Genomic DNA, 25,934 nt, shown 5'->3' on the forward strand with positions numbered 1-25,934 from the left:
GGCGCTCTATAGGCCGGGTCACCCACCAGACCACCCCCGTAAACCTACGAGTGTCAGGGAACCACAGCGAGATGATCCAATTCCTGCTGGTTGAGTCTCCGCAGGTTCCCATGGTATTGGGATTCTCTTGGCTCCAGCGACACAATCCCTCCATTGACTGGGCTACTGGTGCCCACATGGGCTGAAGCCTGTCCTGCCACTCTCATTGCCTGAAGTCAGCTCTTCCTGCCCCAGGACATCTTCCTGGGGGATGGAAATGGCCCCGGGAGGGGTTCAGTAAGGCCCGGGCCACTTCTCTTCCGCAGCGCCGACCGGTATCCAAGAAAGTCAAGCCTGAGGCGCTGGCACGCTGCTATAGTCCCGCGGCTACTACCCCAGAAGCCGAGACCTTTTCCCCCTGCTCCAAGATCACTAGCCCCTCTGCTGTTCGTCCTCTGTTGCCCCGTAGCCTCCGTATTCTTCCTACCTTTTCTGTGTCTAGAGTTAAAACCATATCTGACTGCCCCTTGTCTCCTGTTTCCACGCCCACCCCTCTCCCTCATCTCATCAACGGCTGACCGGCGTACATGGTGAGACGCCTCCTGAAGGTTTGACCTCTGGGCAGGGGATTCCAGTACCTGGTTGACTGGGAGGGTTATGGCCCGGAGGACAGGTGTTGGGTCTGCACTAGGGACATCCTGAACCCAGGCTTCATCTATGAGTCCCAGCGCTGGCACCCCGCTCAACCTGGTATGCGCCCAGGTAGGACACCAGGTGGCGTCCCTGGGGGGGGGGGGATACTGTCACACCCTGATCTGTTTCATCTGTCCTTGTGCTAGTCACCACCCCTCTCCAGGTGTTGCCCATCTTCCCCATTATCCCCTGTGTATTTATACCTGTGTTTTCTGTCTGTTGCCAGTTCATCTTGTCTGTTCATGCCTACCAGCATTTTGTGGGCAGTCTCTCTTTTTCTCATCCTCCTGTTGTTTTTACCTGTCCTGACCCTGTACCCGCCCGCCTGACCACTGCCTGTCTCTGAGCCTGCCTGCCGTCCTGTACCTTTGCTCCATCTCTAGATTACCGACCTCTGCCTTACCCTGACCCTGCCTGCCGTCCTGTACCTTGGCCTCTGTTCTGGATTATCGACACCTGCCTGCCTTGACCTGTCATTTGCCTGCCCCTGTGGTTACAATAAACATTGTTACTTCACACAGTCTGCACTTGGGTCTTACCTTGATTCCTGATAACTGGTTTGGTTTCTGAGATGTGTTTGTCATGCAAACCCTGACTTCTGTGTTGTCTTTTGGACTACTGTTGAAACAACCAGCCAACGTAACTGAACCTGCACCTACCATAGTACACTTTAATGTTCTATTTCTAGTGCTCCATTACCTTCTCCATGCGTTGGCCCCTGGCCTGTGGGAAGACTGGGAGATAGAGAGGAGATGTGGATGTTCTCAGGCTGGGGGTTTCTCTCTGTCACATCCTGACCAGCAGAGGGAGCAATTGGATTAGTTTTGGTCAGGATGTGGCAGGGTTTTTGTGTGTGTGAATGGTTGTGTTGGTGATTAGGACTCCCAATTGAAGGCAGGTGTGTTGAGTTGCCTTTGATTGGGAGTCCTATATAGGAGTGTGTGTTTTTCTTTGGGGTTGTGGGTAATTGTTTCTTGTTTAGTGTGGTTGCACCTGACAGGACTGTTGGCTGTCAGTTTCCTTGTTTTTGTTCTTGTATAGTGTTCGTTCTAATTAAATTGAAGGATGAATACTAACTCTGCTGCATTTTGGTCCATTTCTGAAGACAGCTGTGACACTCTCTGCAAACACAAAGTGTTATAATTTAGGGTAGGTTGTGGTGTGGTAGGCTACACAAAAGATACCATAGCTTACTGTATACACAAAACTAATCCAACCCATGTAAAGAGAACTGGGACTTTCCACAAACTGTACATTACAGGGTCTTGCTGAAAAAGGCCACACACAAGCAATTGGACTGACTGAGTCAAATAATAAGCATACACATTTTAGCTGTCAACAATTCCTTGAATTATGGTGCCAGTTTATACATATTGCCCTCAAACATGGTGACAATGGAAATATGTTTTATACTTCATGCACGTAATATGGAAATAGCATGATAATGCATTGAACACAACCTGTACAGTACACATGTTTTAATTGTCAATGTAACAAATCAAATGGTGTCGCTACAGAGGTCTGATTGGTAGTGTCACCCTCGCAGGTGTGAGTGCATTTTCCTGTAAAGCACTCAATACTACAGCCCTACTGGCACATTACCTGTCAGAAAAGAGAACATGTTTTAACTGAAGCGCTTCATCCTTGTCTTCAAAGCGAAAGGCAACCTGTCCATTTATAAGTCCTCATCGACGATCAGGTATTCAGGAAAACAGTTTGCCTTACTGTATTGAAATAGCCAACTTTGTGAATTTACACCTCGTTAATAATTCAAATCAAAGTTGCACCTTGTTGCAACTTATCTAGTCCACTCATATCTGAGCCATTGAGGGTGAGAGAGGGGGCCAGTAAGGGTGCGTTTACAAAGGCATGCACATTTTGATATTTTTTCCACTAATTGGTCTTTTGACCAATCACATCACATCTTTTTACATCAGCTCTTTTTCAGAGCTGATCTGATTGGTCATAATATCAATTAGTGAAAAAAGATCAAAAGAGAGAGGTCAAAGTCACATTTGGCAATGTTTGATATGAATGTGCAGTATTTATATCACGTGGCCGGCCTACCTGGCTGGCTTTGTCCGAGCCTTAGGACTAAGTCATGTCTAGTATGATTACAGCTTTTGTCAAATTTGAAGTCAAAAGTTTATTTATTTTAGCGTTTTAGCTAACCTTAACCCTAAGTCTTTCCTAACCTAAACCTAATTCTCCTAACTTGCTATGTTCATTCTCCTAACCTGCTGCTTAAGTTATCCTAAACCTGCTACGAAAAGTCAATTTTGACAAAAGCTGTATCCCTTCTAGACCAAACCCTAGGATGAGAGCTGTTGAGGTAGTCAACAATGAATGTATGGCATTGGGGTGCCATCTATCAGAATGATTAGGCCATACACCTGAATTAGACTACATTATGAAGAGAGAATTAGGTGGTTAGGTCTCTAGGTGGCGACAAATAGCTAAAACATAACGTCCTTTCCACAGTATGCAGAGATCATACTACAGTTTATTACATTGTAATAATGGGCCTATGACAGAGATTCTAACGTAATAATAGGCCTATGACAGAACTTCAATGTAATAATGGACTTTTGACAGACCTTCTAATGTAATAATGGGCCTTTGTCAGAACTTCTAATGTGATAATGGGCTTTTGACAGAACTTCTAATGTAATAATGGCCCTATGACAGAACTTCTAATGTCCTTAAATTACCTACCTACACTACCGTTCAAAGGTTTGGGGTCACTTCGAAATGTCTTTGTTTTTGAAAGAAAAGCATTTTTTTTTGTCGATTAAAATAACATCAAATTGATCAGAAATACAGTGTAGACATTGTTCATTTTGTAAATTAATTTTGGAGCTGGAAACGGCTGATTTTTTTAATGGAATATCTACATAGGCGTACAGAGGCCCATTATCAGCAACCATCACTCCTGTGTTCCAATGGCATGTTGTGTTAGCTAATCCAAGTTTATCATTTTTAAAGGTTAATTGATCATTTGAAAACCCTTTTGTAATTATGTTAGTACAGCTGAAAACTGTTGTTCTGATTAAAGAAGCAATAAAACTGGCCTTCTTTAGACTAGTTGAGTATCTGGAGCATCAGCATTTGTGGGTTCGATTACAGGCTCAAAATGGCCAGAAACAAAGTACTTTCTTCTGAAACTCGTCAGTCTATTCTTGTTCTGAGAAAGGAAGGCTATTCCATGCGAGAAATTGCCAAGAAACTGAAGCTCTTTTACAACGCTGTGTACTACTCCCTTCACAGAACAGCGCAAACTGGATCTAACCAGAATAGAAAGAGGAGTGTGAGGCCTCAGTGCACAACTGAGCAAGAGGACAAGTACCTTAGAGTGTCTAGTTTAGAAACAGATGCCTCACAAGTCCTCATCTGGCACCTTCATTAAATAGTACCCGCAAAACACCAGTCTCAACGTCAACAGTGAAGAGGCGACTCCGGGATGCTGGCCTTCTTGGCAGAGTTCCTCTGTCCAGTGTCTGTGTTCTTTTGCCCATCTTAATCTTTTCTTTTTATTGGCCAGTCTGAGATAGCATCCCGGAATCGCCTCTTCACAGTTGACAATGAGATTGGTGTTTTGCGGGTACTATTTAATGAAGCTGCCAGATGAGGACTTGTGATGCATCTGTTTCTCAAACTAGACAGTCTAATGTACTTGTCCTCTTGCTCAGTTGTACACCGGGGCCTCCCTCCCCTCTTTTTATTCTGGTTAGAGCCAGTTTGCGCTGTTCTGTGAAAGGAGTAGTACACAACGTTGTACGAGATCTTCAGTTTCTTGGCAATTTCTTGTTCCTTTCTCAGAACAAGAATAGACTGACGAGTTTCAGAAGAAAGATCTCTGTTTCTGGCCAATTTGAGCCTGTAATCGAACCCACAAATGCTGACGCTCGAGATACTCAACAAGTCTAAAGAAGGCCAGTTTTATTGCTTCTTTAATCAGAACAACAGTTTTCAGCTGTGCTAACATAATTGCAAAAGCGTTTTCTAATGATCAATTAGCCTTTTAAAATTATAAACTTGGATTAGCTAACACAACGTGCCATTGGAACACAGGAGTGATGGTTGCTGATAATGGGCCTCTGTACGCCTATGTACATATTCCATAAAAACAATCTGCCATTTCCAACTACAATCGTCATTTACAACATTAACAATGTCTACACTGTATTTCTGATCCATTTCATGTTATTTTAACTTAGGGCTAGGCCCCTTTTTTCTCCACTTCCTGTCTGAATGATGTGCCCAAAGTAAACTGCCTGTAGCTCAGGCCCTGAAGCCAGGATATGCATTTAATTGATACCATTGGAAAGAAAACACTTTGAAGTTTGTAGAAATGTTAAAATAATGTAGGATAATATAACACAATAGATATGGTAGGAGAAAATCCAAAGGGAAACCAACCGGACATTTTTTTGTTTGAGAGACCATCCTTTTAGAAATGCAAGAGTAAGGTCATATTGAAAATTTGCTCCCTGGATGCAATTCCTATGACGTCCACAGGGTGTCAGCAGTCTATGTTCAAGGTTTCAGGCTTGTAACTTCAAAAACAAACAAGAAATATCAGTTTTAGTAGTGGGACACAGTCTTGTTTGGCGCGCCATAAAGAAATTACTCACCTGCTAAAATCAGTTTCCTATTGAACATACTTCTTTCCAAAATAAATATTATAGTTTGATTACATTTTAGGGTATCTGAGGAGTAAATAGAAACTTTTTTTGACTTGTTGAAACAAAGTTTAGGGGTAGATTTTCGGATTCCTTTCTCTGCATGTTGAATGAGTGGATTACTCAAATCAATGGCGCCAACTAAACTGACTTTTTGGGATATAAAGAAGGATTTTATCTAACAAAACGACACTACATGTTATAGCTGGGACCCTTTGGATGACAAATCAGAGGAAGATTTTCAAAAAGTAAGTGAATATTTAATCGTTATTTGTGAATGTATGAAACCTGTGCCCGTGGAAAAATATTTGGATGTGGGGCTCCGTCCTCAAACAATCGCATGGCACGTTTTCGCTGTAATAGCTACTGTAAATCGGACAGTGCTGTTAGATTAACAAGAATTTAAACTTTCAGCCAATATAAGACACTTATATGTAAATACATTTTTAAAATCCATAATATTTCTGATTATTTATTTGAATTGAGCGCCCTCCAGTTTCACCGGAGGTCCAGCTACAACAGTCATTTACAACATTAACAATGTCTACACTGTATTTCTGATCCATGTCATGTTATTTTAATGGACAAAAAATGTGTTTTTCTTTCAAAAACAAAGACATTTCTAAGTGACCCCAAATTTTTGAACGGTAGTGTATATGTAATTGTATTTACCCCATGAAGTAAGATACAACTTGCAAGAGGGCAGTTTTAATAAGAAGAAGAATGAGCCACTCATTTGTAACTGTGTAAGTAGATATAAAGAAAAACAATGACACAGGAGTGAGATAGTGAATAGCAAGAGATTTCATAGATCTCCATCTTTAATCCAAATCTGAATCATCAGCACACAGCAGCGAGTCAGTCATCTTTGTTTTAGCTGAAATAACACACTGCTATTTGACACATTCAAAAAACAGTTTGGTGCAATGAAACCAGATGAATAAAAAGCTTTTCTGAAAAGCACCATTCCGAATGAGCAAATTTGTAGAAGTGCTTAAATGTTATGTGATGATGATGCTGCATAAAAAAATGGTATACCCATGCAAAATTCACCGTGAAATGTACAGATATTTTATTGCAGAGAAGATAGGACTAGGAGTCATTTTAATGTTAATAAATGTATTATCTTCATTTTGTAGTTTATCCATTGATCCCTGTATTTATTGTTTGCAGTAAAAACTGCTGTTTTCATATGATGTCTTAGATATGATGTATTTGTTGTTCTCTGGTCTGTAGCCTAATCATCATTAGCTACAGCAATATTTCAGAACTGCAAAACTCTTAAAATAATTATTATTCAGAGTTGTTTGATAATGTTTGGTGTGGCATAAGGAGTTTCAGGTATCTCTTTAAATCATACTGCCACAAAAAAATACATAGAAATGAGTAAAATAGAAATCATACCAAAAAAATGCCGGAGAAAATACATTAAAGATAAAATAATCTTTGTGCATCCTGAAATCGGACCGAAAAATATCTGTTGTCACCTTGGATTACATTGTTATAAAGCCTTGCATGTTTTATGTAGTTCATAATATCAGTTCTTCAATTATTACAAATGTGCATCTCTAAACAAACTCCCGGAAAGATCTTCATAGTTCAGCATGTTCTGTCTGTTGTTGTTTCAGGGCGAACCACTGCTCCAGTAGGATGAACCCACTTGGGAGGAATCATGATGAGCCTAGCAGGGCAATGGTCGTCACAATATCACAGTAGCTTGACTGCAGTGACAGACATGGTCTTGTCTGTACATGTCCTTCCCTGGGCTGGGTATCGAAATCCAGTTCCTCAATGGTGTTGACAGAATCACTTGAAAGAACTGGCCAGATTAAAAAAGAAAACACGATACCCAGCTTTAGTCTTTTCTTCCATCCCTTCCACGTTTAGTCTCATACCGTTGTCACCCTCATCACCACCTCCCGGTTGGCCGTGGAGCCAAAGCGTGGGTTGTGGGGCCGTAGCTGGCTGAGGATGTGCAGGATTGTGTAGCCACAGTGATGGTCCAGAATAGTCCTGAACCTCCGGTTCCGTCTCCCACTGCCGCCACTACCCAGGCCATGGGAGTTACTCCGTGAGCCCCGACCCCCACCCTTACTACTACTCAGCGGGTCCCCCAAGTCATTGGCTTTTATATAGTTCAATACTTTCCACTGCTGATTGACAGCCTGCCAGCGTTTGAATATTCGGTACACTGATGAGCCCTCGTGGATTATAAGGCCTGGGAAGAGAGAGAGGTATTTTTTACAGATATGGGAAAAGGCAAGATATCCAAAGATTTTAAAGGCTTTTGCATGAAATACTTCCAGCAACTAATACGTAAGAATCAGCCAAATACTATAGCACTAGTATATATAACTGGCATTTGGCATAACCACACAGTGCAGATACAAAGCTAGTACCATCTGTTTTCAGGTTGGCAATGCACCATTTCACACAAAACAAATCTATCTACAAAGATTTATGTGTGTGTGCGTGTGTGTGCGTGTGTGTGCATGCATGCCTGCCTGCCTGCCTGCCTGCGTGCATGTGTGTGCATGCCTGCCTGCCTGCCTGCATGCCTGCCTGCCTGCCTGTCTGCGTGCATGTTTGTGCATGCCTACCTGCCTGCCTGCGATCATGTGTGTGTGTTCATGGGCCTGTGTATGAGAATTTGTGTGACTGTGCCAACGGTCCAGTTTCACATGATTCATCCCCCTCACCAATGCACACGATGTCCATGAAGCCGTACATGCCGTAGCAGATCTGGAAGAGCAGGTCCTGGCGCTGCCACTTGGCCGAGGGGCTGAGGGACGACCAGATGAGCCAGGAGATGCTGGCGATGAGGAACAGGGAGCCCAGGATGATGGCAGCGATCTGGACCTTCTCGATCACCGTCAGGGAGATGGCCTGCCACTGAACAGAACAGCCACAAGGGCCAAGACAGGGACAGTAAGAAAGGGACAATATGGTGAAGTCCAGTCCTCACAACTTCATCATTGTGAGTGCCCAAGATTTGTTCTAGCAAAGTGAGTAACTGTAATGCCTAGATTGGTGCACCTGAGCAGAGCACTGCATACTCCTGATTGCGGTATTGTGCATTGTTTACAATCGATGCATTAGCAGAAAACTGTGAGATAAGATCTGTGGCTACTATAAAAATATTCATTCATTTGAGATGAGAGTAGACCTAGCGCACAATGAAAATACGACTGGAGTGGATGAGACAGACCTCTAGCCCCTAGACACTTGTGTAGATCTGAAAGGATAGGTGTGAGCAATATGGCGAATATCATGCAGTTGGCAAGGTGTAGCTACTACCGTATTGTACCGCATGAAGTACCTAGGAGCTAGGGTCTGATTCTGATCAGAGCTTAAGTCCCAGAGAATGAGGGGTTGGACAGACTGAGGAGAGGTACCTGCAATGGGTTCTTGGTGCTGATGGCCAGAACATGGTACTTGAAGTAGCACAGCTCACAGCTCCAGGAGCCTCTCTCGCTGATCCAGCGGATGAGGCAGGGCTGGTGGGTGCAGCGCACAGAGCCCTTACAGCGACACGGGCTCAGCAGCTCTCCCTGCAGGAGACAGAGGGGTAGAAACACAATTACTAGAACAGATATTCCTATTCAAGTCAATGTTCTGACGTGGCAGAACATACCATAAGTTATTTCGGAATTGAAAATATTTTGAAAAGACAAACAATATTGGATTATGGATAGCCCTCAATGTCTCTCCGAAGCTGCTGGTTTGGTGCATGTCTGTCTGGCACACTCAGGAAGAGGACGATGGGTGGGTCCACACAGGTTGTGGGACCTTAACTCATCACAATCCTCCCACTTAATGTAGACATTGAAACTGTCGGAAAGCAACTATGAATGACATATTCATTATTAAATAGAGTATCTTCCTCCTCTTCCACGATTTCCACCTTAGTAAATGTTGGCTAACTTCCTTCTTAAAGTAAGTGCTGAAAACGTCAGTACTGTAGCTAAATGCCGAGGTTGGTTCGTTTGTCACGCCCTGACCTGAGAGAGACGTTTTGTTTCTCTATTTTGGTGAGGTCAGGGTGTGATTTGGGTGGGCATTCGAGATTTGTAGTTCTTTGTTGTATTCTGTTTTCTATTTCTATGTTAGGTTCTAGTTTTGTATTTCTATGTTGGAGTTTGTTTGGGATGATCTCCAATTAGAGGCAGCTGGTCCTCGTTGTCTCTAATTGGAGATCATACTTAAGTAAGGGTTTTTCCACCTGAGTTTGTGGGAGATTGTTTTTGAGTAGTGTATATTTCACCTCTGCGTCACGGTTTGTTGTTTTTTGTTAGTTCAGTTTATTGTTTATGTATTGCATAGTTTCACAGTGTTAATAAAATGTGGAACGACACACACGCTGCACTTTGGTCCGCTTCTCCTTACAACAGCTGTGACAGAATCTCCCACCACCAAAGGACCAAGCAGCGTGGTATGGGCCAGTGGACTATTGAGGAGATAAGGAGGAGTATATCCAGGGCTTTGGAGGATTTAGGGGCAGGAGAAAAGCGCCTCCCATGTGAACAGGTGGAGGCAGCGAGAGCACGGCAACAAGGGAAGCACGAGAGGCAGCCTCCCAATTTTTTTTTTTTGGGGGGGGCAAACGTGGAGATTGGCAGAGTCAGGTTGGAGACCTGAGCCAACTCCTCGTGCTTACTGTCACCAGTCTGGCACCACATGTGCCAGCCCCACGCATCAGGTTTCTAGTGCGCCTGCCCAGTCCGGTGTGTCTTGTTCCTGCTTCTCGCACTCACTCTGAGGTGCGTGTTACCAGTCTGGTGCCACCTGTGCCAGCCCCACGCATCAGGCCTCCAGTGTGTCTTCCCAGTCCAGAGCTTCCGGCGACAGTTCCCAGTCCAGAGCTTCCGGCGACGTCCCCCAGTCCGGAGCCTCCAGCGACGTTCCCCAGTCCGGTGAGACCTGTTCCGGCTCCACGTAAGCAGCCTCCAGTGATGATCCATGGTCCGAAGCCTCCAGTGATGATCCATGGCATGAAGCCTGTGGGGATGATCCATGGCCCGGAGCCTGTAGGGATAATCCATGGCAAGAAGCCTGTGGGGATGATCCATGGCCCGGAGCCTGTAGGGATAATCCATGGCAAGAAGCCTGTAGGGATGATCCATGGCCCGGAGCCTGTAGGGATGATCCATGGCACAAAGCCTCCAGTGGTGCTCCATGGCATGGAGCCTGCAGTGATGATCCATGGCATGGAGCCTGCAGCGACGGTCCCCAGTCCGGAACCTCCTGAGACGGTCCCCAGTCCGGAACCTCCTGAGACGGTCCCCAGTCCGGAACCTCCTGAGACGGTCCCCAGTCCGGAACCTCCTGAGACGGTCTCCAGTCCGACCCTCCGGCGACGGTCCCCAGACCGGACCCTCTGGCGGTGGCCCGCAGCCCGGAGCCTCTGGCAATGATCTACGGCCCGGTTCATCCAGCAACGATCCATTGTTCAGAGCTTCCGGCGATGATCCACGGTCTGGTTCCTCCGGCGATACAAAAGCAGAGGGATTAGCGGGTGGAGCGGGGGCTATGCCCCGAAACAGAGCCGCCACCATAGGTAGATGCCCACCCGGACCCTCCCCTATAGGTTCAGAATTGCGGCCGGGAGTCCGCACCTTTGAGGGGGGGTACTATCACGCCCTGACCTGAGAGAGACGTTTTGTTTCTCTATTTTGGTTAGGTCAGGGTGTGATTTGGGTGGGCATTCAAGATTTGTAGTTCTTTGTTGTATTCTATGTTTTCTATTTCTGTGTAACGCCCTGGCCATAGAGAGGGGTTTTTGTTCTTTATTTTGGTTAGGCCAGGGTGTTACATTGGGTGGGCGTTCTATGTTCCTTTCTCTATGTTTTTGTATTTCTTTGTTTTGGGCCGTGTGTGGGAGTCACACATAAGGAGCATGTTTTTCCTTTGGGTTTTGTGGGTAATTGTTTCTGTTAGTGTTTTGCACCTGACAGGACTGTTTGGCTGTCGGTTTTCTTGTTTTGTTTGTATAGTGTTCTTTCTTTATTAAATATTTAATGATGAACACTAACTCCGCTGCACCTTGGTCTACTCTCTCTCACGACAGCCCTTACAGAATTACCCACCAAAAATGGACCAAGCAGCGGAGGAAGGAGAGGCACCAGGAGAAGGACTCATGGACTTTGGAGAAAATGGAGAGGATCGTTCAGGATTCCTGGAGATGGGAGGAATTACTGGACGAAGGTGGACCATGGGCTCAAGCTGGGGATTATCGCCGCCCGCAGTGGGAGATCGAGGCGGCGAGAGCTGAGAGGCGCTGGTATGAGGAAAGGGAGCGCAACAGACATGAGAGGCAGCCCCCCCAAACATTTTGGGGGGGCACATGGGGAGATTGGCGGAGTCAGGCGGTATACCTGAGCCAACTCCCCGTGCTTACCGGAAGCAGCGTGGTACTGGTAAGACACCGTGTTATGCTGTGGAGCGCACGGTGTCCCCAGTGCGCGTTCAAAGCCCGGTGCGCTACATACCAGCCCCCCGCAAGTGCCATGCAAGTGCAGGCATCGAGCCAGGGCAGATGGTGCCAGCTCAGCGCGTCTGGTCTCCAGTGCGCCTCCTCGGTCCAGGTTATCCTGCGCCGGAGTTGCGCACTATGTCTACAGAGCGCTGGGAGGGTCCAGTTCGCTCAATGCCTGCTCTCCGCCCGTGCCGGGCCAAAGTGGGCATTCAGCCTGGTGTGTGGGTAAAGAGCGTCCGTACCAGAACTCCAGTGCTCCCCCACAGCCCGGTTTATCCTGTGCCTCCTCCTCGGACCAGGCCTCCAGTGGGTCTCCCCATCCTGGTCAGTCCTGTGCCTGCTCCACGGACCAGGTCTCCAGTGGGTCTCCCCATCCTGGTCCGTCCTGTGCCACCTCCCAGGACTAGGCCTCCAGTGGGTCTCGCCAGTCCGGAGCCGCCAGAGCTGCCCGCCAGTCCAGAGCCGCCAGAGCTGCCCGCCAGTCCGGAGCTGCCAGAGCTGCCCGCCAGTCAGGAGCCGCCAGAGCCGCCTGCCTGTCCAGAGCAGTCAGAGCCGCCCGCCAGCCCGGTGAGTCCTGTGCCACGCCTAGGGCCAGGCCTCCTTCATGTCTCCCCAGCCTGGTGAATCCTGGGCCAGAGCCGCGGATTCGCCGCGGACACCCGCCAGCCGGGCGCAGCCAGGGACGCCCGCCAGCCGGGCGCAGCCATCGCCGCCCGCCAGCTGGGCGCAGCCATCACCACCCGCCAGCCGGGCGCAACCATCGCCGCCCGCCAGCCGGGCGCAGTCAGGGTCGCCCACCAGACCTTCGGCGTGGCCAGGTGCACCACCTAAGAGGGCGACGCCAAGGGTGGAACAGAGGCCACGTCCCGCACCTGAGCCGCCGCCGTAAGAAGGCCCACCCGGACCCTCCCCTTCAGTGTCAGGTTTTGCGGCCGGAGTCCGCACCTTGGGGGGGGTACTGTAACGCCCTGGCCATAGAGAGGGGTTTTTGTTCTTTATTTTGGTTAGGCCAGGGTGTTACATTGGGTGGGCGTTCTATGTTCCTTTCTCTATGTTTTTGTATTTCTTTGTTTTGGGCCGTGTGGCTCCCAATCAGGCACAGCTGAAGCTCGTTTTTGCTGATTGGGAGTCACACATAAGGAGCATGTTTTTCCTTTGGGTTTTGTGGGTAATTGTTTCTGTTAGTGTTTTGCACCTGACAGGACTGTTTGGCTGTCGGTTTTCTTGTTTTGTTTGTATAGTGTTCTTTCTTTATTAAATATTTAATGATGAACACTAACTCCGCTGCACCTTGGTCTACTCTCTCTCACGACAGCCCTTACATTCTGTTAGGTTCTAGTTTTGTATTTCTATGTTGGGGTTTGTTTGGGATGATCTCCAATTAGAGGCAGCTGGTTCTCGTTGACTCTAATTGGAGATCATACTTAAGTAGGGTTTTTTTCCACCTGGGTTTGTGGGAGATTGGGGGTTTGTTGTTTTTGTTAGTTCAGTTTATTGTTTATGTATTGCATAGTTTCAGTGTTAATAAAATGTGGAATGACACACACGCTGAACTTTGGACCACTTCTCCTTACGACAGCCGTGACATCGTTACTCCTCATCAATGCTAAAATGATTAATGTCTAGGAATCATGAGTGCTAAAATGATTGATGTCTAGGAATCCTTAGTGCTAAAATTATGCATGTCTAGGAATCATTAGTGCTGAAATTAGAAATGTCTAGGAATCATTAGTGCTAAAATTATTAGAGGTAAAATGATTAATGTCTAGGAATCATTCGTGCTAAAATTATTAATATCTAGGAATCATTAGTGCACAAATGATTCATGTCTAGGAATCATGAGTGCTAAAATGATTAATGTCTAGGAATCGTTAGTGCTAAAATTATGAATGTCTAGGAATCATTAGAGGTCAAATGATTCATGTCTAGGAATCATTAGTGCTAAAATGAGTCATGTCTTGGAATCGTTTGTGCTCAAATGATTCATGTCTAGGAATCATTATTGATAAATGATTAATGTCTAGGAATCATTAGTGCTAAAATGATTAATATCTAGGAATCATTACTAGATCAATGCATGCACCCATCCTGATCGTGGCCTGTTGGCCAGAACGAGCCTATTAGGACCCAGCAACATTGGCAGGGGTGCACAGAGATATGAAGTGCAGGCAGGTGAATGGGAGGTGAGCCATTCAAACCCTACTGTTCACATAGAACGTGTCTCAAATTGGCGGTCTATTCCCTTTATAGTGCACAACTTTTGACTAGGACAGATAGGACTCAAAAGTATTGCACTTGGTAGGGAATAGTTTGCTGTTTGGGATGCAGAGACAGACTCTCAGTGAACTCAATCAATACAGGCCCTACTGCAGCACCTACGGCAAACATTGCCCTTTCAACAGACTGACTCTTGAGGAATAGGGAGAATGTTGAGCATTGTAGAAATATTTAAACAGTTATGTATGTGCCTATTTACACACATCTGAAAGGGCTGAAGGCAAAGGCCCAGTGCAGCCAAAATTCTGTTTTCCTTGTTTTTCCTGTTTTATATTATATTGTACAACAGCTGCTAAAACTAACACTGTAAAAGTGTGAACAAATTTGATCAGTGTTGTTTCATGATAGTTGAAAATACAATCTACACAGGACCTTGTAATCAGCAGGTTTACAGGACCAATAACAAAAAGAGTTCAAACCTAGCCAATAACAGCTAGTTTTCAGTTTCACCCTCCACACTCAAGACCACTCAGTCCTAGCCAATTTTTAGCTTGAGAAATATTTTTGAGTTGCTAAAATGTTTTGCTCATTTTAATGGAAATCTATTACAGTAAGATAGTTCATTGTTACCCAGAAATGATTTGATATTGATATCAAATGCCTGGATTGGGCCTTAAAAGAGTAGCCTAGTCACTCCTCTGAATGCAGTTTCCTATTAATTGCTAGCAGCATCTACAGCAAACATCCCATCTGGTGAGATGGGAAGGAAGTCAGGCTGCACCCCGAAGCTTCTCCCACTTTGCACACTCCCCATCATGGATTTATCATGGATTTATCATGGATTTATCATGGATTTATCATGGATTTATCATGGATTTATCATGGATTTATCATGGATTAATCATGGATTTATCATGGCTTAATCATGGATTTATCATGGCTTTATCATGGCTTTATCATGGATTTATCATGGATTAATCATGGATTTATCATGGCTTTATCATGGATTAATCATGGATTTAAAATCATTACAATAGTGCAATATTAGAAACTACCCTCACTAATTAAGTTGGTTGTCTTGCATTTTTACATTTTAGTCATATAGCAGACACTCTTATCCAGAGCGACGTAAGTGCATAAATGTTCATTTGTACTGGTCCCCCGTGGGAATCAAACCCACAACCCTGGCATTTCAAATGGCATGCTCTACCAACTAAGCCACACTGGACCCACAACTTGCACAACAAACTTTAATTTGTTTTTATTACTTTACACATTTATTTTGGGATCCACCCCTGTAAACGTAATTTGCCTGATGATGTGTGAGTGCTTACTAGTTTATTTAGATCCCCATTAGCTTTTGCAGAGGCAGCAGCTATTCTTCTTGGATAAGGCGTGGAAAATGTCTAATTTCATACGAGCACATTTTTGTCCACTTTCCCTCTCCTCAACACCTACCTTTGACATATTTCAAAAGGAGACGAGAGAGGACGGTAGGAGTTTATCAAATCCAATTGAGAAAAGGCCATAGTCCCTGATGACTCATGAAAAGTATATTTAATAGTGCAATATTACAAACTACACTCACTGCAGAAATAATTAGATCCCAAATCCTTTTCTTTATTTCCAATCACAAATGGAGCACAGTGGCTCATTTAACCCATGTTTATTCCTCCCTAAGTAACCAGGAACCCTGTTTCTTGACAGGGGGACTACAATTAGACAAAACAATATTTTCCAGTTTTTAAATGCCCAGTGCAGTCAAAAATGTGATTTCCCTGTGTGATGTATATATGTCCACACTAGGAGGTTGGAATAATACTGTAAAATTGTGAAAATGATGATAATGTCATTTTAGTGTAAGAGCTGTTTGAAAAGACCGCCTGAAATTTCAGTACATGTGGAATGGTATCAATTACATCAAACACATGGTTTCTATGTGTTTGATGCCATTCCATTTGCACCGTTCCAGCCATTATTATGTGCCATCCTCTCCTCAGTAGCCCCCACTGTCCCAGACAGTCCTAGCTACATTTTTGACAATTTTAATGGAAAGAAATACAGTAAGGTACTTCATTGTTACCCAGAAATAATTTGATATTGAGATAAAAACAGCTGTATTGTACCTTTAACATTGATTTCCCCATCTCGCTTGTTAAAAACGTGTTATTATAAGATACTTTCATTGACTAACCACATACCGATTTGAGTGGGGGAGAGGAGCTACTTGCCCATTAGTCATAAACGTTATATTAACTGAGCTGAAATGATAAAGACGTTATAACTGGGCTGACATTATAAAGACGTTATAACTGGGCTGACATAATAAAGATGTTATAATAACTGGGCTGACATTATAAAGACGTTATAATAACTGGGCTGACATTATAAAGACGTTATAATAACTGGGCTGACATTATAAAGACGTTATAATAACTGGGCTGACATTATACAGACGTTATAATAACTGGGCTGACATTATAAAGACGTTATAATAACTGGGCTGACATTATGAAGACGTTATAATAACTGGGCGGACATTATAAAGACGTTATAATAACTGGGCTGACATTATAAAGACGTTATAATAACTGGGCGGACATTATAAAGACGTTATAATAACTGGGCTGACATTATAAAGACGTTATAATAACTGGGCTGACATTATAAAGACGTTATAATAACTGGGCTGACATTATAAAGACGTTATAATAACTGGGCTGACATTTTAAAGAAGTTATAATAACTGGGCTGACATTATAAAGATGTTATAATAACTGGGCTGACATTATAAAGAAGTTATAATAACTGAGCTGACATTGTAAAGACGTTATAATAACAGGGCTGACATTTTAAAGAAGTTATGATAACTGGGCTGACATTATAAAGATGTTATAATACCTGGGCAGACATTATAAAGACATTATAATAACAGGGCTGACATTTTAAAGAAGTTATAATAACTGGGCTGACATTTTAAAGAAGTTATAATAACTGGGCTGACATTTTAAAGAAGTTATAATAACTGGGCTGACATTTTAAAGAAGTTATAATAAGTGGGCTGACATTGTAAAGAAGTTATAATAACTGAGCTGACATTGTAAAGATGTTATAATAACTGGGCGGACATTATAAAGACATTATAATAACAGGGCTGACATTTTAAAGAAGTTATAATAACTGGGCTGACATTGTAAAGACGTTATAATAACTGTGCTGAACTTATAAAGACGTTATAATAACTGGGCTGAACTTATAAAGAAGTTATAATAACTGGGCTGAACTTATAAAGACATTATAAGAACTGGGCTGACATTATAAAGACGTTATAGAGAAGGTCAGCAGAATATGAGGAACTGAATAAAACTTAAACAAACATTTGCTGTACAGTAAAATGTCAAGCCAGGTAAAAGTAATCCAGTATGTCGAACCACCCATCCATCCATCCATCCATCGGCCCACCCACACACCCAACCCATCCATCCAGGCACCGATCCAGTCTGAAGCAAATGCTGCCAGGCATTGCCCAGAGCCTTACATTTGGCTTGTATTCAAAATATAAGGCTCTGACACAGCCAATACTGAAGCTAGCTGTGTACACCAGTGAGTCAAGTGGAATGGTTGGTGATGGTGCACACATAAAAAATAGAATTACTAGAACGGGCATAGCCCCTCAGACCACAGAACTAGATTATATTTCTATGCCTCATACCCCTTCACCCATCACCCATATTGACTTGAATGGGAATTTCTATGTGAGAATGCTATTCATTGACTACAGCTCAGCGTTCAACACCATAATGCCCTCAAAGTTCATTACTAAGCTAAGGACCCTGGGACTAAACACCTCCCTTTGCAACTGGATCCATTGGCGGGGCTGTAGCGGAGCAGGTTGAGAGCTTCAAGTTCCTTGGTGTCCACATCACCAACAAACTAACATGATCCAAACACACCAAGAGAGTCGTGAAGAGGGCACGACAAAACCTATTCCCCCTCAGGAGACTGAAAAGATTTGGCATGGGTCCTCAGATCCTCAAAAGGTTCTACAGCTGCACCATCGAGAGCATCCTGACTGGTTGCATCACTGCCTGGTATGGCAACTGCTTGGCCTCCAACCACAAGGCACTACAGAGGGTAGTGCGTACGGCCCAGTATATCACTGGGGCCAAGCTTCCTGCTATCCAGGACCTCTATACCAGGCGGTTTCAGAGGAAGGCCCTAAAAAATTGTCAAAGACTCCAGCCTCCCAATCATAGACTGTTCTCTCTGCTACCATACAGCAAGCGGTACCGGAGCGCCATGTCTAGTTCTAAACAGCTTCTAACCCCAAGCCATAAGACTCCTGAACACCTAATCAAACGGCTACCCAGACTATCTGACAGGGACATGACTCTGTTGTCATAAAAATAGTTGTACTCATCCTTAAAAATGTCGTACTGGAGAGAAGAGGACCAAAACGCAGCAGGTATGTGCAGGCTCATCTTGACTTTTATTAACTATCAAAATGAATGCCAAAATAACAAACCATGAGAATGAACGAACAACTACAAACAGTCTGGCTAGCATAGGCTCAACACAGAACAATTCCCCACAAACCCCAGTGACAAACAACTCCTACATATGTGACTCCCAATCAGGAACAACGATTCCCAGCTGTTCCTGATCAGGAGTCACAAGACACACACCAGACTGCCACGTCCTGACCCCCAAACTACTACACCAGCTCCATCTGCTGGTCAGGACGTGACATCTGTCCCCTGTTGTGACGCACTTAAATAATGAAATAACAATTAAATGACGAAGTGGCTGGATCTAAGATAATAGGTCATCACTGTAAAAAATGATCTAGTTGTTTCAACTAATTATTATTAAGTAACTGGTTCCACAGCCTTTTTTTTGTTTACTCAACTTTTCGGTTACCTGAACAACCAAAAAAATTGTTGGCCCAATCTCCAACTTGAGAAAACGTAGGCAAATATTCAGTTAACTTAAAATTAGGTGTTTGCTCAACTTGTCTCATTCACCTAGAAATTATTATTTGGGCATCTTACCTAAAAAACGCAGTGGAACACACAGTGCTTACACACAGTGCTTTGAACATACTTCTTCCTAATATGGAGTTTGCTCTCAGAAAAGCCTCAATTCGTCTGGGCATGGACTTTCCAGTGATCCTCCAAGTAATCATTAAATCTAAGTGGTGGAAAGCGGTTCTGAAAGAGAGGTTCATATCATGTCAATCTAAAGAATGATGCTACTTTTAAATCACTTTTAAATGTTTTCTGAATATGTTTGTTTGCCTGTGCTTCACAGTCTATTCACTGAAGGCCCGATCGACTAGCCTGAGAACCAGACAATGTCATACAACTGGCCAGAGCCAGGTAACAGATAAATGTGTCTTAAAGATGTTTTTTCTCAATATCAAATCATTTTTGGGTAACAATATAGTACTTACTGTGATTGTTTTCAATTAAAATGGTGAAAAATAAACAAAAATAGCTTCTTAGCAAAGAGCAATTTCTCAAGCAAGAATTTTGCTATGGGGCTCTTTGGGAGGGGTCTGAGTGGGGAGGGAAAAACAGAAAATGTGCTGTTATTGGCAGAGAGGTTTGGAACTTTGTTTCTTATTGGTCCATTAAGTAATTCATTGACTGGTAATGTCAACAGGCAGGCCCAAATTTCATCCCACCAAAACAGACTGAAATTCCAAGCGGTCTTTTCAAACAGCTCTTACACTAAAAGAGCATGATCATAAGTGTGGAAATAAACTGAGTGTATAAAACATTAGGAACATCTTCCTAATATTGAATTGCACCCCCACCCCGGTCCCCCCAGGGTATGGACTCTACAAGGTGTTGAAAGCGTTCCACAGGGATGCTGGCCCATGTTGACTCCAATGCTTCCCATGTCATAAACTTCGTCGTCTGAAGAGGAGAAATCATCGGACCAATATGCAGCGGTTAGAATGCTCATCTTCTTTTTATTAGAAGGGAAAAAATACTCATACAAAACAAACGACAGTTCTGTAAGGTGCTCAGACTATACAAGGAAACAACCACCCACAAACACAAGTGAAAATTAACCCACTTAAATATGGCCTCCAATTAGAGGCAACGACAACCAACTTCCTCTAATTGGAGGTCGTTCCAAAACCCCAACATAGAAATAGAAAAACTAGATAAACACATAGAAATAGAACAACATAGAACAAAACCCAAAAACCCGAAACACACAAAACAAACACCCCCTGCCACGCCCTGACCAAACTACCATAACAAATAACCCCTTTTACTGGTCAGGACGTGACAGTACCCCCCCCCCAAAGGTGCAGACCCTGGATGCACCGAAACACAAAAACCCAACAAAAATAAACCCAAACTTAAAGGGAGGGAAGGGAGGGTGGCCACCGTGCTACACCCCCCCCCCTCCCTAATCCTCCAACTACGGAGGTGGCTCAGGCTCCGGCCTTAGTCCCCCTTCTAACCTGCCCACCCCCGTTGAAGGCTCATGGCTGTAGATCACTGCTGAAGGCTTTGGGCTAAGGTGCGTCGCTGGAGACCTCGGGCTGAGGTGCATCTCTGGAGACCTCGGGCTGAGGAGCGCCTCTGGAGACTCAGGGCTGAGGAACGTCTCTGGAGACTCAGAGCTGAGGAACGTCTCTGGAGACTCAGGGCTGAGGAACGTCTCTGGAGACTCAGGGCTGAGGAACGTCTCTGGAGACTCAGGGCTGAGGAACGTCTCTGGAGACTCAGGGCTGAGGAACGTCTCTGGAGACTCAGGGCTGAGGAACGTCTCTGGAGACTCAGGGCTGAGGAACGTCTCTGGAGGCTCAGGGCTGTGGGCCGTCTCTGGCGGCTCAGGGCTGTGGGCCGTCTCTGGAGGCTCAGGGCTGTGGGCCGTCTCTGGAGGCTCAGGGCTGTGGGCCGTCTTTGGAGGCTCAGGACTGTGGGCCATCGCTGCAGGTTCCAGACTGTGGGCCATCTCTGCCGGTTCCGGACTGTGGGCCATCTCTGCCGGTTCCGGACTGTGGGCCGTCTCTGCCGGTTCCGGACTGTGGGCCGTTTCTGTCGGTTCCGGACTGTGAGACGTTGCCGGAAGTTCTGGATGGGGCACTGTCGCCGGAGGCTCAGACGGGGCACTGTCGCCGGAAGCTCTGGACGGGAAACTGTCGCCGGAAGCTCTGGACTGGGAACTGTCGCCGGAAGCTCTGGACGGGGAACTGTCGTCGGAAGCTCTGGACGGGGAACTGTCGCCGGAAGCTCTGGACGGGGAACTGTCGCCGGAAGCTCTGGACGGGGACTGCGCACTGAAGGCCTGATGCGTGGGGCTGGCTTTGGAGGCACCAGATTAGTGACACGCACCACAGGGCTAGTGCGAGGAGCAGGAACAGGACATACTGGACTGGGCAGGCGCACTAAAGGCCTGGTGCGTGGGGCTGGCTTTGGAGGTGCCCGACTATTAACACGCACCTCAGGGCTAGTGCGAGGAGCAGGAACAGGACGTACTGGACTGGGCAGGCGCACTAAAGACCTGATGCGTGGGGCTGGTTTAGGAGGCGCCAGCCTGGTAACACGCACACTCAGGGCCAGTGCGAGGAGCAGGAACAGGACGTACTGGACTGGGCAGGCGCACTAGAGGCCTGATGCGTGGGGCTGGTTTTGGAGGCGTCAGCCTAGTAACACGCACCTCAAGGCTAGTGCGAGGAGCAGGAACAGGATACACTGGGCCATGAATCCTCACCGGCGGTCTGATGCTTGCTACTTGCATCACCGGTCCTGGCTCGAGGCTGGCTCTAACATGACCCCTGTGAGGAGCTTTCACCAAGCGCACCGGACTGTAGCTGCACACTTGCAATACCGTGCGTATCTCCGCATAACATGGTGCTTGCTTGATCCGTCGCTCCTCATAATAAGCACGGGGAGTTGGCTCAGGGCTAACCCTTGGCCCAGCCAAACTACCCGTGTGCCCCCCCCCCCAATTTTTTTTTGGGGGGGGGTTGCCTTTCAGGCTTCCTTGCCAGCTGTGTTCCCTCATACCTTCGTCTTTGGTCCTTTTCTCCTGCTGCCTCCGCTCTTCTGAGTGCCTCCACCTGTTCCCATGGGAGGCGATCCCTTCCAGCCAGGATCTCTTCCCACGTGTAGGATCCCTTGCCATCCAGGATGTCCTCCCATGTCCAGTCCTCTTTACCATGCTGCTCCTTCTTCCGCTGCTTGGTCCTTTGTTGGTGGGTGGTTCTGTAACGTTCGTCGTATGGAGTGGACCAAACTGCAGCGGGTATATTTATCATCTTCTTTTTATTAGAAGGGAAAAAATACTCATACAAAACAAACAAAGAAAAACAGTCCTGTAAGGTGCTCAGACTATACAAGGAAACAACCACCCACAAACACAAGAGAAAATTAACCCACTTAAATATGGCCTCCAATTAGAGGCAACGACAACCATCTTCCTCTAATTGGAGGTCGTTCCAAAACCCCAACATAGAAATAGAAAAACTAGATAAACACATAGAAATAGAACAAAATAGAACAAAACCCCAAAACACACAAAACAAACACCCCCTGCCATGCCCTGACCAAACTACAATAACAAATAACCCCTTTTACTGGTCAGGACGTGACATCCCACAGTTGTGTCAAATTGGCTGGATGACCTTTGGGTGGTGGACATTCTTGATGCACGCGGGAAACTGTTTAGCATGAAAAACCAAGCAACGTTGCAGTTCTTGACACAAACCGGTGTGCCTGGCACCTACTACAGTACATTCTGTTCAAAGGCACTTAAATATTTTTTCTTGCCCATTCTTCCTCAGAATGGCACACAATCCATGTCTCAATTGTCTCAAGACTTAAAAATTATGATTTAACCTGTGTACCCCCCTTCATCTACACTGATTGAAGTGGATTTAACAAGTGCCATCAATAGGGTATCATGGCTTTCACCTGGATTCACCTGGTCAGTCTATGTCATGTAAAGAGCAGGTGTTCTTACTGTTTTGTACCCTCAGTGTATATATAAATCACTGGGCCTTTAAGGTTCAATTACAGGTGTAAAAAAAAACGCCTGTTCTTTTCTATAATTTCTCATTTCTGCAACTTCCCATTGAGTTTACAAATGCTATGAATTAGCACCTACTGTATATTGTATTAACACTATGACAAACATCAAATCTTATAAAGTGATTAAGTGGTGATTTCCATCTGTGCTCCAGTGGCACGTACACCATATATAATTATCTCAAGACCATGATTATCTAGCTCAGCCAGGCTGTACTGGTTCTGCACATCTGTTGTGTCAAGTTTTGGCTGAGGACCAAAGATTCGTTCATTGTTCTGCATGCCTATACTTCCTTGGCTTATAGGCCCACAAACAAGCCTGCGTGCCAGTCTTTTTATGCTCTTCTGCCATTCGTTACAAGTTCATTGCCAGGCCAATTATTATTCACGTTTACACGTGGACCGTGACATCAGTCCTGCGATAATCCACAATGTTGTATAGAGTACTACAATACAAATAATAGTTGTCAGTATTTTCTCAACCAAATCACCAACTCGTAAGTGGTCAAAATATGGCCAGGGCATATAGGTTTAACTATAGGCCTATAGGTGCACTAACATTCAGCACCATGGACAGCACAGGGCTATTGCCCATGGTCCAATTGAGCAGTGTTGTGTTGTGGCGCGAAAAGCAGGAAAACGTGAAGGCGTATGTATCTATCTCGGACAGTACCTGTTCTGGGCCCTGGAAGCAGATACGACAGCGCAGGCTGCTTGCGGTGCTGGTGAGCGACACGGTGTCCATGCCCACTTGCAGTTTGGGGTCCTTCTCCTCAAAGCCCAGGCTCCGAGGTCGAGGTTCCGTCCCGTAATACTCCTCCTCGTCATCCCGAGAGGAGCAGTCCACAAAGGGAGGCCAGCCGCAGCCGCCCATCCCTAGACCCCGCATGTTGGACCGTCTATCTGCGTCGGATCTGTCGGGCTGTCTCGAATCGTCTCGCATAAAAACCAACACTTTCAGTTCGTTGAAAAACATTCGGATCCGATATTTAAACATTTTTGGTTACATGAATTCTTCAGAAGGGAATGAAACCTATTAGACAATAATGTGGTCTCAATCAAATACAAAATATGCCGTTGATTTAGAAATGTTATTATTAATATTATTGTTGTTATTGGTATTGTTATTATTATTATTGGTATTATTATTTTTAGCCAATTATTGTACTACATAGGCTATGGCTAATTTTCACCAATACATCTTCTGAATAACATTACCGATGAGCTTAACAAACTTGTAGGTTAGGCCTACCCTACTGTAAATGTGCTGTCAAATGGTACGAAATAAAGCTCCACGTCTTGGTTGTTGTCTCTCTGGTGGCATGTGTGTCTAAAACAATGCGGATGGGAGATTTTTCTCTTGAGAAGCTCGAGACACTCTCAATATTCATTACCGAACAACTCTGCGAATGCAGTCTAGTTAGATGTTTCCTCCACCCCTACCACCACAAATGCGTGACAGGCCTATAACGTACAATGTCAGAGTCCATTGCTTGCACTATCGATCTAAATTCTACACATCGTCAAATGCATTGCACTGGGGTTTGCAGCAAAAATCCATGTTTTGCTACCCAAAGCAGAAGACAGCCAGAGTATGACTAGCGGAAGAGAGAGCAACGTAGAGCCATAATAAAATGTAGAACGGGGTGACGTAGAGCCATAATAGAATGTAGAACGAGGTGTGAAAAACAACAACATTCCATTTCCAGCCACACAGTCATATCTGAGACTGTTGTCAAGAATCATAATCCAAAAGGGTGCCGACAGACGATGTAATGGAAGTTAGGTGAAGACGTGTGATTATATCGTCTTTTTATTGTTCTTAAGTAGCATCCCAGCGGTCAGACCATGATTATGTTTTTATATTCTATTCCTCGGTAATGTTTCGGATTGATCCATCAAGAATGATCCACCCCATTGCACCCGACGTCCACACAGAGTGGATCCAATTTACAATCCAGTGAATTTGCATGTTAAGTAGCTGTAAATACAGCCACCCAAAACAGCGATACATCTCATCTTCATTCGATACCCATCAGCATTTCTCTTCTGTGTCTTTTATCTTTGCGTTGAAAATATGGTGCACCGAAATTTCTGAATAACAGACCAGAATTCAAAACAACAGTTGATGCAATCTTTTAATTACAGACGCATAGATAGAGATGTCTACACATCCGAGAGGGCAATTACAGCAGTAATGCCGTTGATATGGTGGGCTAGCCTCTCAGATGGTGACGAGGATGATAGCCTACTGCTCGATTTCGCTGCCTGATTTCTCCTCGAAATGGTCGACTTTGATAGTGAATCAACGCAGCACCAATACTTCCGGAATTAATTCTAGCCTTCTAGAATGAAAAACTGTATGACACTGCTATAATTTTCCCATTTTCTACTCTACAGTTATTAGTCTTTTTCCTCTGTATGATGTGGATGCACCCTCTCTGTATCCCTGTAGTTAGGGATGGGGAGGGCAGATTCCGTTCGGCTGTTGTAGTGACAGGAGACGCTGTCGCTGTCCAAGGTGCTGATCTCGCCTAGTGACGTACACAGTCACAGTGCCACATGGACTACTACACACTCGGGAAATATAAAGGATGATGCCTGTGTGAGCGTTTCTTTCTTTCTTTCTTTCTTTCTTTCTTTCTTTCTTTCTTTCTTTCTTTCTTTCTTTCTTTCTTTCTTTCTTTCTTTCTTTCTTTCTTTGTAATATTACTGCAGTGTCGGAAACTAGAAGCACAAGCATTTTGCTACACTCGCATTAACATCTGCTAACCATGTGTATGTGACAAATACAATTTTATTTGATTTGATTTGAGATTTGATTTGATTCACACA

At 44.9% G+C, this 25,934-nt stretch overlaps 1 protein-coding gene across 1 annotated transcript; it reads right to left on the minus strand.

Annotated features, from left to right (window-relative positions):
* Positions 1 to 6,135: 6,135 nt before the first annotated feature.
* On the minus strand, positions 6,136 to 25,633 carry LOC106572593 (E3 ubiquitin-protein ligase MARCHF9). The gene is made up of 4 exons (XM_014146915.2): positions 23,773 to 25,633; positions 8,750 to 8,905; positions 8,054 to 8,246; positions 6,136 to 7,572 (listed from the first exon to the last, which is right to left on the minus strand). The coding sequence occupies exons 1-4, from the start codon at positions 24,094 to 24,096 to the stop codon at positions 7,244 to 7,246; spliced, it is 1,002 nt and encodes a 333-aa protein (XP_014002390.1). The 5' UTR covers positions 24,097 to 25,633; the 3' UTR covers positions 6,136 to 7,243.
* Positions 25,634 to 25,934: the final 301 nt, after the last annotated feature.

The sequence above is a fragment of the Salmo salar genome, chromosome ssa15, assembly GCF_905237065.1.
Source record: "Salmo salar chromosome ssa15, Ssal_v3.1, whole genome shotgun sequence".
NCBI lineage: Eukaryota > Metazoa > Chordata > Actinopteri > Salmoniformes > Salmonidae > Salmo > Salmo salar.